Below are 16,297 nucleotides of genomic sequence, written 5' to 3'. Positions count from 1 at the left end.
GGTTTCAGAACCAAGATGAGAGGTTGGAGATGGAGGCGCAGAAGGAGACAAGGCTCAGTCAGGAATGAGAAGTATAGAGAGGCTTTATTAAGGCGAGGGAAAGCTCCCGGACCAGTTCCACAACCCAACGAGTTAGGTCAGGGAAGTCGTGCCTGGTAGTGAGGCGGTGGGACATATATAGGGCTTGAGCCGAGGACGGATGTGCTGATAAGAGGGAGGGAGGCCTTCTGGTGCTGCAGTTGCAGGGTCTGAGTCAGGACATGGTCTGTGAGTAAATCATCCTGGAACACTGAGGGAAGGGGTTGTACAGACCCGGCCCAGAGTGATAAGCTCCTTGGAATGCTGGAGGCAGGGACTGCACAGTCCAGTTCTGGCCTTGTGAGGCGGGGGAAGTGACCGCCCAGTCCAGCTGGCTATCTTTCGGGAGAGCTGAGGGAAGCGGCAGCATGGTCCGGATCCGATTCAAACATCACCATCCTCACTTGTATGAGCATTTTGACTATACTTCCTGCAAGCCAGAGTTGTTTGTTCTTCTGGCAGTCTGTGGTACTTTCAGTATGTTTTGCCAAAACCATAAATCACCCCCATGTCAGTTATTCTCCAGTCTCCCTTATTCACTGTCTAGCATTCACATGCATATGAGGTGAGTAAAAATACATTGTTTGGGGCCAGGGTACCTCCGCCTCAAAGTGACATCCTTGCTCGTTAATACTTCAAAGAGTTCTGGTGCAGTACATTAAAAACCCAATACAATTTGTCCTTTAATTTCTCGACTGATATGTCCAGGAGCATTGATGATGAATCCAAGTAAATTAAGTCCTTAACAATGTCAACCTTTTCTCCGTTTATCATGATGTTGCTTATAGGTCCAGTTGTGAAGATTTTTTAAAAAATATTGAGTTGTAATCCATATTGAAGACTTTTGATCTTCATCTATAATTGCCTCAAGTCCTCCTCCTTGTCAGCAAGCAAGGTTGATATCATCTGCACATGCAGGTTGCTAATGAGCCTCCCTCTAATCTTTATGGCACATTATCCTTTATCTATACCAGTTTCTTGGATTATTTGTTCAGCATACAGATTGACATCAACTGCAGAATTCAGGGGTTCCCAAGATTACCCTTGGATTTGCTAATTCACTAGAAAGAGCCACAAAACTCACTAAAAGTGTTATAAAAAAGTAGGGATTAATCAATTTTCTTAAAAAAGAAAACCTAATGTCTAGCTACCTGCGTCTTATATTCGCTGTTGTTGTTAGTTGACAATCAGTCGGCCTCCAGCTGTTAGGGTTCTCACGCACAACAGAATGAAAAGTTGCCTGCCCCAGTACTCTCCCTGGTCAGACGGAATCAGACGGCTGTGATCCACAGGGCTTTCACTGGTTGGTTTTCATCAATATGTGCCAGGTGTTTCACCTAGCCCATCACAGTCTGGAAGTGCTTGTAAAACTTAGCATCGTGGCAACATGCAACGCTCCACTGAGAGACAGACAGATGGTGCCTGTGCCTGAGGTTCACTGGCCAGGAATTCAACCTAGTTCTCCTGAGTAGAAGATGAGAGTACTACTACCCCTGAACCATGAGTTATATATTTATAGTTATTCACCCAACACACTGCCATTGAGATGATTCGCAGTCCACATGACAGCGACCCTACATAGGGTTTCCAAGACTGTAAATCTTTCGAATAGCGGTTCTCAACCTGCGGGTCACCACCCCTTTGGGCGTTGAACGACCCTTTCACAGGGGTCACCGATTCATAGCAGTAGCAAAATGACAGTGATGAAGTAACAAGGAGAATAATTTTTATGGTTGGGAGGTCACCACCACATGAGCAACTGTAGTAAAAGGTCGTGGAATGAGGGAGGTATCATCTGTGGAGCGGCTGATGGTAATTTTACTTCATAACCATAATTGCTCCATTAACTTTTAAAAATGTATGTTGGAATGTTGGGTTATAAACATCATTTGTTTTATGATCATTTTTGGTAAAATTTGATCTTCTAAGGAAATTGTGCTGCTTTGCTCCATATTTGACGTCTTATATATTGAATGAATACTATATTTGTCTTCCTCATACTTGAATGAGTTGAATGTTCTTGGACTATTAACAGAAGATGGAAAGAAGGCCAGTTTAGCGAGCGCATCTCGAGGGCACTCTCCTGTACTGCTACACCCTCCCCGCAAACCCACTGCTATCCGGTGGATTCAGATGCACAATGACCCGATTAGAGAAAAGTACGACTGCCCCTTTGGATTTCCAAGGCTCTGAGCTTTATGGAAGCCAACTGCCACATTTTTCTCCCTCAGAGCTGCTGATCGGTTTGAACCTTTTGGTTCACAGTTCAGTACTTTAACCACTGTGCCACCAAGTCAAGGAATTTCTCCTCAATGTCTGCCAACTCTGTGAAGCCCATTTCCTCTGCCTCTCAGCAGCTAGCCTGTTTCTGCAGTTCATACAGGAGTCCTGGGCTTCCTCCATCCGTCACCCACAGCACAGACACAGACCTTGCCTCCCAAAGGATTCATCTCATTTTCAGAAAGGCACTTTCCTGGTGCTTACTAAGATTCTATCTCTGATTGAGCATTCTTTATTTCCCTTTTCCCTCTCTGCTGTTTGAACCCTATCTGATCTAAACCTAATTTACTGTCAGGGTCCAAAATCCTTCTCGCTTCTAACTCTTCCTCCAGGTATTCTCTTGACTTCTTACATGAGCTTATTGCCCAGTGCCCCTGGTCTCAGTTGACAAATGTAGCAGTTGTATGTAATTTTGGATTTGGGGGATATTCTTGGTCAATTATCTTTAAAAAATCAATTTCTGCACATTTATTCAATGTAAGGAGACCTTACATTAATGGCTAAGCAGTAGTAGACTACTGTGATGGTTAGATTCTATGTCAACTTGACACTCTTGGGTGAAGGTAGGGGTGGAGCCCAAACTATCAATCAGATCAAAACCTAATGACACCTTCTGGGGATATGACCTTTTCTATAAGAGTGAGACAGAGCAGAGTGGCGCTCACGTTGACCCTTTGCCTTCTGCTAGAACTAGATCCTATATCTGGTTCTTCTATCTCCCATTGCTTGCCTGCCAATCCCAGGAGCTGTCAGGGGACTACCAACTGTGGATTCATTCAGCCAACCTCAGATAAATTTACCTCTGCATCCACCAACCTGTGCAACCTCAGTCCCCTCCCTCACCATAGCCCGACTCTACCCTTGGCCCTGTTTCATCTCCCTACTTCCTGTCGGCTTCCAAAGATACACGAGTCAGGAGAAGCCTGACTTGAACCAGGCTGGACTCACTAATTTCTGTCTAAGTCATTTCTTGATATAAGTCTTTCTATGTACAAACACACAACTTCTCTAGTGATCCAAATTAATGTAACTGTTAATAGAAGGTTGGCCACTGGAACTCACACAGTGAGGTCTCTTCAGGTTCCTCTGATTTGCTTCTTTCAAGAACACAGCCCAACACCACTGGATCCAGAAGACTTCCAGCCCATTGGCCTGCGCTCTTCCTGCATTCAGCATCATTACATGTGTTGGGTGAGTCTGAAGAGGAATTTAGATTGGTATGGACATATGGGCTAATATCAGACTTATGGACTTGATCTGGACTGAGCCTAGATGTTTTCTCAATATTCAACTACTCTTGTATATAAACTTTCTTACACACACACACACAACAGATCACAGCCTAGGAAATCCCATGGGGCAGTTCTAGTCTGTCACCTGGTGTCTCCATGAATTAAAAATCAACCTGACAGCACCTAACAAAAATAGCACGTTTTCGTTCCTCTGGTTCCATCTAGATTTCAGAAAAGGGGTTCAACTTTTAGCAGCTTCCATACTCCTATAGAATACTGATGGATTTATTTTTGTTCCACATTTTCAAAAGATATGAAGAAATTCTCTTCAAGTATTATGACTACTCACTTCTGAAATGAACAAGAATGCTATTGTTATCAGAGGCCTCATTAAAGCCCATCGTATAAATTTTCACACCTGCTGTGACATGACATTAAGGCTGTGTCTGAAAAATAATACCGGGGGATAATTCTAATAAAAGATCATTCCAGACATACACTGCAGATAAGTACAATGTGAAGTGTAAGAGCCTCTGCTAGAAGCACCATTTTATTCTAGTATATTAAAAAGAAGGAACCCCGGTGGCATAGTGGGTTGCATGTTGTGCTGCAAACCTCAAGGTCAGTGGTTTGAAACCAAACACCGTTCTGCAGGAGAAGGTGAGGCATTCTACTCCTGTAAACAGTTACAGTCTCAGAAACCCACAGGCACATTCTTCCCTGCCCTTACAGGATCACTAAGAGAGTTGACTCAATGGCAGTAAGATTTCTTTCTTTTTTGATACCAAAAAGAGGTGTATAGCCAAAGTGTGTTTCCTAAACCCAGACAATCAAAACACTGTCCAGGACTTGGTGAGAGGATCTCATTCCAATCCACTTCAGACTAAGAATGAGAGGTGTCCCAAGATTCTTGATTTGGTTGTGAGGATCTTAAGTTACACTAATTTTTTTAATTGTGGAAGAATAGATATAACTTAAAATGTGTCTTTTAAGTCATTTTAAAATATATAATTCAGTGGCATTAGTTATATTTACAATGTTGTACAACCATCATTCCTATTTCCAAAATATTTTCATCACTCCAAAATGGAAACGCAGTCCTCATTAGACAATAATTTCCCATCCTTCCTCCTCTCAGCCTGAAGTAAAATTACTTTTGGCTCTATCCAGTTTTCTCTAACGCCTACGTGATTACGTGCGACCATGCTAATAAAATGTAGAGGACTTTTGCCATTCCTCTGGGTATAAGAGACACCTGATGGTGCAATGGTTACATATTAGGCTGCCAACCTCAAGGTCAACATTTGAAACTACTAGCTGTTCCGAAACACCTGGCTTTCTACTCCAGTAAAGAGTTACAATCTCAGAACTCCACCCAGCTCTATCCTGTCCCCTAGACTCCCTATGAGTTGGAATTGACTTGCTGGCCGGGAGTTGTGAGTTTCTGGGTGTGAGAGTGATCTCAGAAGCAGGAACAGAGACTCCCAAGAAAGAAGAGCTACCAATGGAGTGTGCGTGAGATCGCTGTCTGAAGTGGCAGAAGTTGCCCAGGAGTCCCACCGAGACAGAGCAGAGGAACTGAGCCTGTGTTAGGCTGGGTTGTCGAGAAACAAAACCGGTGACATTGGTACATGTATAAGAAAGACCTTCTACCCAAGATATGACCACCACCATGATTTCTGTCTCTTACTGCTCTTTTCTTACCATTTAAGAAAACGTATCTGTAAGCAGTATGTGTAATACTTTTATTAAGTAACAGCACTCAAAAGAAATATAACATGACCAACATGTATCATTTTGAATATTCTAGTAGCCACATTAAAAAGTTAGGTAAAGTGAATTCTAGTAACATTTTATTAACTCATGTAAAAATATAATTTCAACATGTAATAAACAAAAAGTATTAATAAACTATTTGTTTTTGTACATAGAGTTTAAATTTCAGTATAGTATATATGAGAATAAGTAAAATATTGCTATGTCATACAGATGTTTACTAAACAAGTGTATCAAAATATGAAGCTACTATTTCTCAACATATGTTCCATCTATGTCTATACCCTTTTGAAGGCAGTGTTTCCATCTCTCGAAACTTTTCCTGAGGAATTCTATATTCTTCAGTTTATATATGTCAAATAACAGTCTTGGTCTTGTTACCAGTAGGGCACTCAAAAGTCTCTCTGCTTGTCATTTCTTGTTCCACTGGCAAGAACGATTTCAGACAAGGGACAAAAGATTTCAGACAAGGGACAGAGTCAGAAAAAAAGGTTTAAGCATAAAGAATATGTTTGTTAAAAGGGGATACTTTGGGGGCGGAAATCCAAAGGGCCTTTAGCTAGTCTAAAAGGCCTAACAGAAAATGTAAAACTGTACCTTATATTCTGCCAATGGCTGACCCTCCCATCATAGGCTGTCATTCTGGTGGGCTTTCTGCTATTGACTGGTCCTCTGTAGTGTGTGTACTTCCTCTTTACATATGTGCATCCTAGCACCTCAGGCTTCATGCTGTGCTCTTGTCTCAGATCCCAAATTCAAGGGACTATTCATTGTGGGGGTAGTGTGAAAATCTTACCTTTCTTCCGCTGGTCATTTCATTATCTCCAATATCTCAGGGTCTCTTCCATTGATAAAGAAATGTATTTTCTTCTGCCAGTCACCTTCCTTTGTGCTGGAGGGGTCTGTGTAGAAGCCTGTCGTCACCTCTCTTAAGATTCCTCCCATCATTCACCTCTTCTCCCCTTGCCAGCCTCTGACTAGCTAACATCATCTTCAAGGGGCTCAACTTGTGCTAATTTACAATGTTCCTATTGTTGTTAGGGGCAACAACGTTGGTTCATGCTCACAGCTACCCTATCTGTGGTCCTGTGCTGTCCTCCGAATGGTTGTTTGAGCCCACTGTTGCAGCCACCATGTCAATCCATTTCCTTGAGGATCTTCCTCTTGTTCATTGCCCTTCCACGTTACCAAGCATAATATCCTTTTCCAGGGTCTTTCCTGATAATATGTCCAAAGTACATGAAATGAACTCTCACCATTCTTGCTTCTAAGGAGTATGCTGGCTTTGCTTCTTCCAAGACAAGATTTTTTTTTTTTTGGTTCTTTGGCATTATCAATATGGTACTTTCAATATTCCTTGCCAGAACCATAATTCAAATGCATTGATTCTTCTCTAGTCTTCATTATTCAACACCCAACTTTCACATACATATACGGTATTTGAAAATACCATGGCTTGGCTCAGGTGTAACTTAGTCCTCAAAATAATGTCCTTGCTCTTCATTAAAGAGATCTTAAGCAGCAAATTTACTCAATGCAACACATTATTTGATCTCTTGACTGCTGCCTTCATGAGCATTAATTGTGGATCCAAGCAAAATTAAATCTTTTTATGATTCCATTTATCATGATGTTACCTACTGGTCTAATAGAATTTGAATTTTCATTACATTGAGTTGTAATCCGTAGTGAAGGCTGCAATCATGATCTTTATCAGTAAGTTGCTTCAAGTCCTCTTCACTTTCAGCAAGTTAGGTTGTATCATGTGCACATGGCAGGTTGTTAACAAAGTCTTCTTCCAAATCCGATGTCACATTTTACTTCACATAGTCCAGCTTCTTGGACTGTACACACCCCTACAGATTGAATAAGTACCCTTAGAGGATATGTCTCTGATGCATATATGATGCATACTTTTCCTGGTTTAAAACCATGTTCTTTGGGTTTTGTTTGACAAGATCAGAACTAGGGGCCTGGGGTAAGAATTCCCAATGAAATGATCATAGGAAGGCCCTTACTGTGCTGAGTCAGAGGAAGAATGTTGTCATCATGAAAATCCTCAGTGCAACTTCCCAGGCCCTTTTTCTCTCCAGTGCAGTTTTCACTGCTCTAAACTTTTTTTTTTCCCCACAATTTAATGTGCCCTAGGCATGAAACAGCTCTGGCCACGATCTAGGCATCAAGCTAGGATGAACAAAGGGCTGCCAGTCTGCTCTGCCCCTGACTGATATAAGAGCACCACCACCAATCAGGTGTCTCTTTGCCCATAGCCAGGGGATTCTAAACTTTTTTTTAAATTAAATACTTTTATTGGGGGCTCTTACATCTATCACAATCCATATATTCATCCAGTGGGTCATGCACATTTGCACATATGCTGCCATCATCAGTTTCAAAGCATTCTCTTCCTACTTACGCCCCTGATATCAACTCCCTCTTTCTTCTCTCCTACCTGCCCTCCCTCACGAATCCTTGATAAGTTATAGATTATTTTCATATCTTACATCCTCTATCGACCCTCACTTTTCCATTGCTCGTCCCCGTGGGAGGGGCTTAATATGTTGATCCTTCTTGCTCTAAACGTTTTCTCAATACGCTGTAATCATCCTGTGTCCTTTGAGAAAATCTATCAAGATTATGCTTTTGGAATTTCAAAAACGGTCATCATAGCCTTCTAAGCCAACTTTTCTGCTTTGAATTCTTCTTTCAAATCATTACAACTGTTCTTAAAACACGATTCATGTAAAAACTAGGTGTATGAACAGCATTCCATAAACTTGTTCCAATGTTTCAATGATTTTCAAAGATTTTCACTTGAGTTTTGTTAAAAAACATTTTGATGAGCCCTGAGTCAAAATCATTTTCCTCTTGCACGCGCACACACACACACACACACACACACACACACCTTTTTTTTAAAAGCATCGTAATGAAACTAAGACGTGCATTGATGAGAGAGACCTTCTCTGTAGCTATCTACTGAGTAAAGAAACCTTTTAGGAGGTTTCGTAACCCTACTAAACAATGCTTTTTTACTGACTCCAGTACTTATACACATATCAATTCAGATGCCAGATTTAGTTTTCTTAAAAGTAGGAAAAATAGTCATATATCTAACTTGTTCCAAATATATTCAAGAAGGTCTCATTAACTGAATCATGTCAGTTCTTAAACTTAAATTATTTCCTTTTTCTGTCACAATAACTATAAACTGCTCCTTGGTTATATTCAAGCATGGTAGATCACACCCTTATTGGGCAGTGCAAAGTTTACAAGGCAAAGCACTCATTCAGCGTCTTTTTTCCCATTCAATTTAATAACTATTTTAGCTTTTTCTTTTTCTATAACCTAGAACTAAAATATAGAAGGATGACTTCGAACAGGAGCGTACATGGAATTTTCAAGGCATTAATAAAATCATCTTTCACTAAATGATAGTCTAGTAGTACTTTATGGGGTCAAAACCCTAGTAAAATAAAGTCAGTATCTTTGTATAAATACTGAAATTATGAAACAGGGCCACAAACCCACAGTCCATTGGGAATTATAGCCACTCTTTAGGACACTAGCGTAGCGCCCTACACGTCCTGAGATAGTCTTTACAGAGCGGACAGCCAGATCTTTCTCCCCAGAGCACTGGACGGCTCACACTGCTGATCCTGCGGTTCAGAGAAATGACTCACTGTAAGTTAATGTAAAAGGGCAGCTTTCATATTAGGCCCTCCCACCCTTCTGCCCCGCCCTTGGCAAGCACAGGCACGCACACACAAACACACGCACATGCACACGTGCATGCATGCACATCCACAGTAATGTGGCTCCCTTTCCCCTCTCAGGCGATCGAGCTCGGGCTGGGTAGCCTGGAGCACGGCAGCTGGCGCGGTACCAGCGGCGGTTTCACGTCCGCGCAGACTCTTCCCTGCTCCAGATCCACGAGAGGAGGGACTGGGGAGGTTGGGACGGTGGTGAAACGCAGCTTTGTTATTTGCCAGCTAGTCGGTAGCTCCGCGTCAGGAAGCGGCTGACTGCGCTCGAGAACAAAACGTGTTCCTGGTCGGAATCTGCAAGGGGTTCGCAAGGGTCCTCAGCGAGGCGTTCGTGAAGGGGGTCAAGGTCGAGGGATCGGAAGGAAGTTCTCCCCATTACTTCGTGAATGAACGGGGCTGCTATTCTCCTGAGTTGTTGGCTGCCGGACCTCCGAGAGCCAAAGAACACCAGGATGCCCGACTTCCTCCTCTAGGAACAGTCTCACCCCAAACTGTTCTCCTCAGCGCCAAAAGCGGCCCCGAAACTCCCCCCTTCCCCTGCCCCGCCCCCAGGTTACGCCTCCCGCCTCCTTTGGTGCTTTGCCGCCGGGGAGGTGCTCCGCCGCTAAAATCCCAAGATTAAACCACAGTGTAACTTTCCGGGAGAGACAAACGTGGAGAAAACACTACAACCCACCCACTACACATGTTTACCCGGTGTGTTTTGCTTGCTTGTTTGTTTGTTTTTTAAGCTCCGGAGATTCCGAGGCCCGCCTGTCGCCTCGCAATGCATGCTAGGAAGAGTAGTTCGTTCACCCCCTCCAGATGGGCGGGGCCTGGGAGGAAGCTGCGGTAGCGACGTAGCGGAGAACTACATATCCCGTGGTGCGCCGCGGCACAGCGGCCCGAGCGAGAGGGCCAGGCGCGCCTGCGCGGCTCTAGCGGCTGCAGGGAGGCGGAGGCACCGCGATCCAACTGCTGGAGCCTGTCCATGTGACAGTAGCAGGGTCGCTGTTCCAGGCGCCGCCCGCTCCCAGCCCCTACCCCAAGCACTGTCTGCTGTCCCGGAGCCAGGAGACACCAGCAGGTTCGGGACGCTCGCGATTTGGCGGCGCCACTGCCGGGACTCGGGGTGCAGAGTGAATTGCTACCGCTCGGGCAGGTGTTTGAGGGACCCAGCTGGGACCCCGGCATCCTCCCCCTGAGCAGCCAAGCGCGGGTTTCTGTCCGCGTCGGCGCCACGGAGCGCTGAGACATGAACGGCTTCACCCCTGAAGAGATGAGTCGCGGCGGGGACGCGGCCGCCGCCGTGGCCGCCGTCGTGGCTGCGGCCGCCGCCGCCGCCTCGGCGGGGAACGGGGCCGGAGCCGGGGCCGGGGCGGGCGCCGGGGCTGAGGTGCCGGGCGCCGGGGCGGTGTCGGCGGCCGGACCCCCGGGAGCGGCTGGGCCGGGCCCCGGGCAACTGTGCTGCCTGCGGGAGGATGGGGAGCGCTGCAGCCGGGCGGCCGGCAACGCGAGCTTCAGCAAGAGGATCCAGAAGAGCATCTCGCAGAAGAAGGTGAAGATCGAGCTGGACAAGAGCGTAAGTGCCGGCGGGACGGCCTGCCCTGCCCCCGCGGGGCTCCGGAGGGCCGAGCCCGGAGCTGGGGTGCTGGGCCGGGGCTGCCCGCCCCCTCCCTTCCCCTCCCCCTCCGCGGGCTTGCCACCAGTGCTGACCGGTTGTGGGGTCCGCGGCCGGAAGCAGCTCGCCGAGTCCCAGCAACTCCGACGGTCACCCCAACACGCGTACAGACAGCTACACCCCGACACGCGCGCGCGTGCCGCCCCGCCCCGGCCCCTCCGCGCGCCCCTGCCGCGCGCTCGGCCCCCTGCCTCCTTCCTCCTCCGCCACGGCCGGGAAGCAGACAAAGGGCATCGCCGCCCCGGGGCCGCGGGCAGGTTTCCTGCAGCCCCGCAGCCCGCTCCGGACCAGGCGCCTTTGTTTTGCGGCCGGAGCCGGTGTTTGGCCCCCAGGGAGCAGCTCGGAGGAGTCTCGGCTGGACTTTACGCCCCCGGAGCCGGACGCCCCGGTCCGTTCCCGGGCGCCGTGTGGAGCTCGCGAGCGGAGGGGTGCCGCACCCCAGGCCAGCAGGCGGGTGGGGGGCGCTGGCTGCGGCGGCCGAGCGTGCGAGCAGCTCGGAGCCCCAGCGGCGCGGCGCGGCCCGCCGCCTGGCAGCCATCAGGATTCCGTTTTCCCTGCTTTTTGTGCGTCCGCCCCCGGGACCGGCCGGGAGGCGCGGCGAGGCCACCAGGGCCACCTCGCGAGCTCCTGCGCCACGGTGTAAGAACACAGGAGGCCGGGCTAGCTCGCGCGCGCCCTGGGCGTCGTTTTAGGTTGCAGTTAGCCCGCAACAAAATCTTGCAAATCTACGCACCCCGTCCCGCTGGTCTTAGGAAAAGGCAGGAGCGGGCGACGTACGCGGGCTGCCTGTCCTGCGAGTTTTGGAAAAGTTCATTTGCGATGCTTTCCGCCTGCTGAAGGCACGCTGCAGGCGCGCTGCGGGCAGGATCCTCCCTCGGGTGAAGAGATTCCTTGGAGCTTGCTTGGATTGGAAACACGGCCTGGGGCTAATCCGGTGTCATTTCAAACTCAGAAGAAAAGTTTGAAATTTACCTCGGGTTAGGCTGTAACATTGAGAGCTCATCTGTAAGATGGGTGGCACTTTTGTACCGGAGGAGGGATAGTGTACATGAAGCTGAGAAGAAAAATCCGCACGCGTACATTAGACTACTGCTAACATACGCACTTAGCCAGAGAGAATATTGTAAAATAGATAGTAAAGTTGTGAGCATATTAGCAGTTAAAAAAATCCAGAAGGGAACTAATTAATTCAGTTCCCCCCTCGCTGCAATTTTGTTAACTGAACGGTGAATTGCCATCTCTTATTTCTCCGCCTCCCCCCTGCACTAACGGGCACCGCTCCCCTTCGAGCCCGGTCACAGTACCGCGGGTAGACTGCGCCTTCCACACCGTGGGGTGTTCGAACCTTCGTGTTTCGAGGATGGGGGAGGGGTGGAGGTTAAGCTTTTATCATCAGTAAGATGCATGACATTCGACGGGGAGCCTACAATTTGCTGATGTTATCCTCACATGTTCCCCTACAGATAGATGTTCAGAGATTAGGTTTATAAGAAAACTGATCATAAAAGGCAAGAATGATGAACATTTTCTTTTGAATATTTGACTTTTGTCAGCGCAGCTTAGGACCAAGTTGTTGGCATGGGACCTTTTCCTAAGTCCCACGTTGTCAGACTTGTGGGTTTTGACAAAATGAAGGGAAGCCTTAAAGACTCGACGTCATACGGCTTGTTTTTGACGGTTATTTTTAATACTGACGTTTCTCTTCATCAATATTCAGACATAATACTTGACAGTAATCTTAAACAGTGTGTGAAATCTTCTCTGTTGCAGGCAAGACATCTTTACATTTGTGATTATCATAAAAACGTAATTCAGAGTGTTCGAAACAGAAGAAAGAGAAAGGGAAGTGATGATGATGGAGGTGACTCACCTGTTCAAGATATTGATACTCCAGAGGTAGGTGCACGTTTGGGGGGGAGTGGGGAAGAGGTTGGTAGATGGAAGTTTTTGTATGTTAAATGTAAACCGTAAGTAGTCCATTTCCAAAGTTTAATAAAAATTTATCATCAACCTTTTAAATGTTGAAAACATTTGGAAAATATGAAAATGAAAACCAAATTAATTATCAATTAACATGCAGTTAAGTAATTTGACTTGTTACATTTTCATTTGATATTTTTATAGCTCTATTTTATAATCTCATTTCCCCCATTATTTACTGTTTATTTATTTTATTTTTTTACTGTTTATTATTGCATTTTATTTTTAACAGTTCTCTTGGCCTATAGTTTGCATATCATACAATTCAATAGCTCATTCATATTAAAGCGAGTTGTACCATCATCACCACAATCAATTTTAGAATATTATCTTCTTTCTTGTGCTCACTATTAGCTCCCTTACCCCCACCAACTTCTCCTGTCATACCCCCAATAAACTGTTAATGCAGTTACTGTCTCTACCGATTTACCTTTCCTGAATTTCATATACAGAAAAACAGAAAAAGCAAAGGACTCGCAATAATACAGCATAACAGAAAAACCTCAATAGAGAAGAAAGAAAATACTAAAAACTGAAACAAATTTAAAATGAGTCAAAAGGGGGATCAAATGACAAGCTTTAAATTTTAACCTGACTGCATCTGCAGTAAGATGTTTTCCAATGCACTCTGCACGACAGTGAGGCCATTCACAGCCCTGGTCTGGGGTCAGAGGGGGTTCACTGGTGGCTCATTCCAGGTGTGTCCCCTTCACTTTGTTTTTTAAAACTGAACAACTGTAAAATGGATCAGAAGGGATTCCTCCGCTTTTTAATATTTTTATCCCTAAAATAAATGTTTACTGCATTCACAATTTTAAATATGTAAGACCTTTTTTTATAATATTACATTTTTATTGTGCTGAAATGAAAATGTAATTATACATACTAGTAAGTTTTCAGCAATTTGTAAGAATTAATTCACACATGCTAATTCTTCCTAGGTTGATTTATACCAACTACAAGTAAATACACTGAGGAGATACAAAAGACACTTCAAGCTCCCAACCAGACCAGGACTTAATAAAGCACAACTTGTTGAAGTATGTATGAATTTTAAACTATTTAAACTTTGAATGAGCCTGTAGGCAAAAGCAATGAGTTAATATATGTTCATGAAATTATTAACAGTATCTATAACAATACATTTCAATCAGAGAGATGAAAGTTAGTAAAGTATCTACTTTGGAAGACTTCTCTATTAATGTTGGTATTCCATGCAGAAAATTCCTTTATATAATAACTACTTGATGGTGTGTGATCTTCTTTCCCGTTTCTAAAGCTGACTTCTGGAAACAGTGCAGTTTTCTATCCTTATTCTAGAAATAGATTCGTCTAAAAATGTCATTCACTCAGTACACATTTATAGAGCACTTAATCAAGGCATAGTAAAAAATAATAAATTTTAAAAATACTTAATGTACATAGTATAATTTATTATTTGAAATTTCTGGTGGAATAGATGAGCTCCTTTATAAATAGTGTTCCCATAACTTTCTGATTTAACTATTTTGGTATTGATCTTTTTTTCTGTTAGTTTTATGTGGAGAGTAGAATTGCTCCTTGGGATTTCCTTCCCTAGGCAAGAAAAATCTAATTTTTCCTTACATTCATTGTAGGACTAGTCTTTGGATTCTATAGTACCTTAACAATATAAATCCGTGTGATGAGCTGACAGTGACCGGAACGCTGAGTTTAAGCAGCAGTGATGGCCAGGTTGGCTCAGGAGCGGGCAGTAGCGCTTCTTTCTGCTTAGAGAGCTGCCTGCGGCGTCAAAACTCGATGGCACTAACAATGAAAACCATGTCGAGTTTCTCCAACTACATTTAAATGTATAAATAAACCTGGAATTTTTGATAATCCAACCACCTAGAAACAGCTATAGGATGTCAAGAGCTATTTCATTTTTTAATGAAAAATAACCATAATTCAAATACCCTTGAAAGCCATCGCTTGCTTGGTCAAAAAGGCAGATGTAGGAAAGTGCCCCCAGGTTTAGTTGACTGTCCCAAGTCTCTTCCTTGTGTAGATGGACTGTTTCTTTAAGAAGCTTTGCTTTCTGGATCTAGATGTGCACGTTGCACCCCAGTTTAGTCTAATGTACTTCTATGGGTGGATGTAGTGCACGTGTGAAGTTAGCACAGCAAAAGCGCGGTGAAGCAGAAAAACATCCTTCAGTGTTCTTCTCTTACCTCCTCTCAATTTCTCTTCATAATTTTTACTTAGCAACTTTTTTCAGAGACTCTTAAAAATACTGTCAATGAATGAATATAAATTATAATGGCTATATTTAAAAGATATGGCCTAGTTCTCTTACACCAAGAATATTTTGAACTTCATATTGATCTTTTTATGTGACTTGGACCTAAGCTATTACTGCATGATGCAGATGTTTTATTTCACTGATATTTAAGTGTGAAAGTAAAAATATTTGCTTCCTAATCTAAATTCAAATGATAAAATTTAAAATAAATTAAAAATGTGCTAATCAATGTATATTTGAGTGAGTTGAAGGTTCCTTTGAAATCATACTATTTCTTGTTCATAATATCTTGCTCTATTTTGTTAACTACAGTACTTTCTTCAGAGGCTACAGTTCTTGTTATATAACATTTTATTTTAATGAACCTATATATTTAACCTAGTTTGAAACCTGTTTAATACCTGTAATTGAATTTCCTCAAATTTTGCCCCCTTTGTAGATCGTTGGATGCCACTTTAGGTCTATTCCAGTGAATGAAAAGGACACCTTAACCTACTTCATTTACTCGGTGAGGAATGACAAGAACAAAGCAGATCTCAAGGTTGACAGTGGGGCGCACTAGAAGAGACGGAATTGAGACTGAGAGCTGGATGTTCAGATGCTGAGACTGCTCACTGTTTTTCACATGTAGAAATGTTTCTTGTGTATTTTTCCTACAGAGGTTTTTCTTTGTTTTTATTTTCCTTGCTTCTGAGTAATAATTAGGTGGAAACTCATGTAAAATGGGCTTTCCTAAATTGACATATTTTAAATAAAAAGTTATTGCTATTATTGTTGTTTCAGTGTATTTTATGGAATGGTGTTTCTTTTCAACTGAATTTTAGAGACTGGTATTAATTGCAATTAAATTATAAATGTTCTTTATTTTGTGCCCTCCACCTCCCCCTTTTTTTTAATTCTGAGTAATTAGCAGGTTAAAAGAATAAACCGATTGCTTCTCGGCCTTTTGGCTAAGATCAAATGTAAAAGAATAAATCAATATGGCACATTTGCTTTCTTTGGCGACAGTCTGAGTTGGGATTTAGGATACCCTACATAGCATTGTTTTTTTAAGTGTTTTATAGAGCTAGCAGATATGAAAAATCAACTTCCACTGGGATAGAATTTCTTAATTTCTTTTTAAAATTCTTACTACTTGATGAAGCATCAGAAAGAACAAACAGCTTTATTTAGCTGCCCACCTCCTTACAAAGAAGACAATGCACCAGCAGAGGTAAATGATACTTGTTTACCACGAAAGTAGTAAGAGCATAGAATTGGACAG

At 43.8% G+C, this 16,297-nt stretch overlaps 1 protein-coding gene and 1 non-coding gene across 2 annotated transcripts; one reads left to right on the top strand and one right to left on the bottom strand.

Annotated features, from left to right (window-relative positions):
• Positions 1-7,501: 7,501 nt before the first annotated feature.
• Positions 7,502-7,645, bottom strand: LOC142455892 (small nucleolar RNA SNORA48). Its single transcript, XR_012786003.1, has one exon. It is a non-coding gene; the product is annotated as a small nucleolar RNA SNORA48 (small nucleolar RNA).
• A 2,447-nt stretch (positions 7,646-10,092) lies between these two features.
• SAP30 (Sin3A associated protein 30) lies at positions 10,093-15,801 on the top strand. Its single transcript, XM_075556871.1, has 4 exons — positions 10,093-10,694; positions 12,564-12,689; positions 13,715-13,813; positions 15,473-15,801. Exons 1-4 carry the CDS (start codon positions 10,368-10,370, stop codon positions 15,593-15,595), a joined length of 675 nt encoding a protein of 224 aa, XP_075412986.1. The 5' UTR covers positions 10,093-10,367; the 3' UTR covers positions 15,596-15,801.
• The last annotated feature ends 496 nt before the right edge of the window (positions 15,802-16,297 follow it).

This window comes from Tenrec ecaudatus, chromosome 8 (assembly GCF_050624435.1).
Source record: "Tenrec ecaudatus isolate mTenEca1 chromosome 8, mTenEca1.hap1, whole genome shotgun sequence".
Lineage (NCBI taxonomy): Eukaryota > Metazoa > Chordata > Mammalia > Afrosoricida > Tenrecidae > Tenrec > Tenrec ecaudatus.
This window is presented reverse-complemented; position numbering and strand designations above follow the sequence as displayed.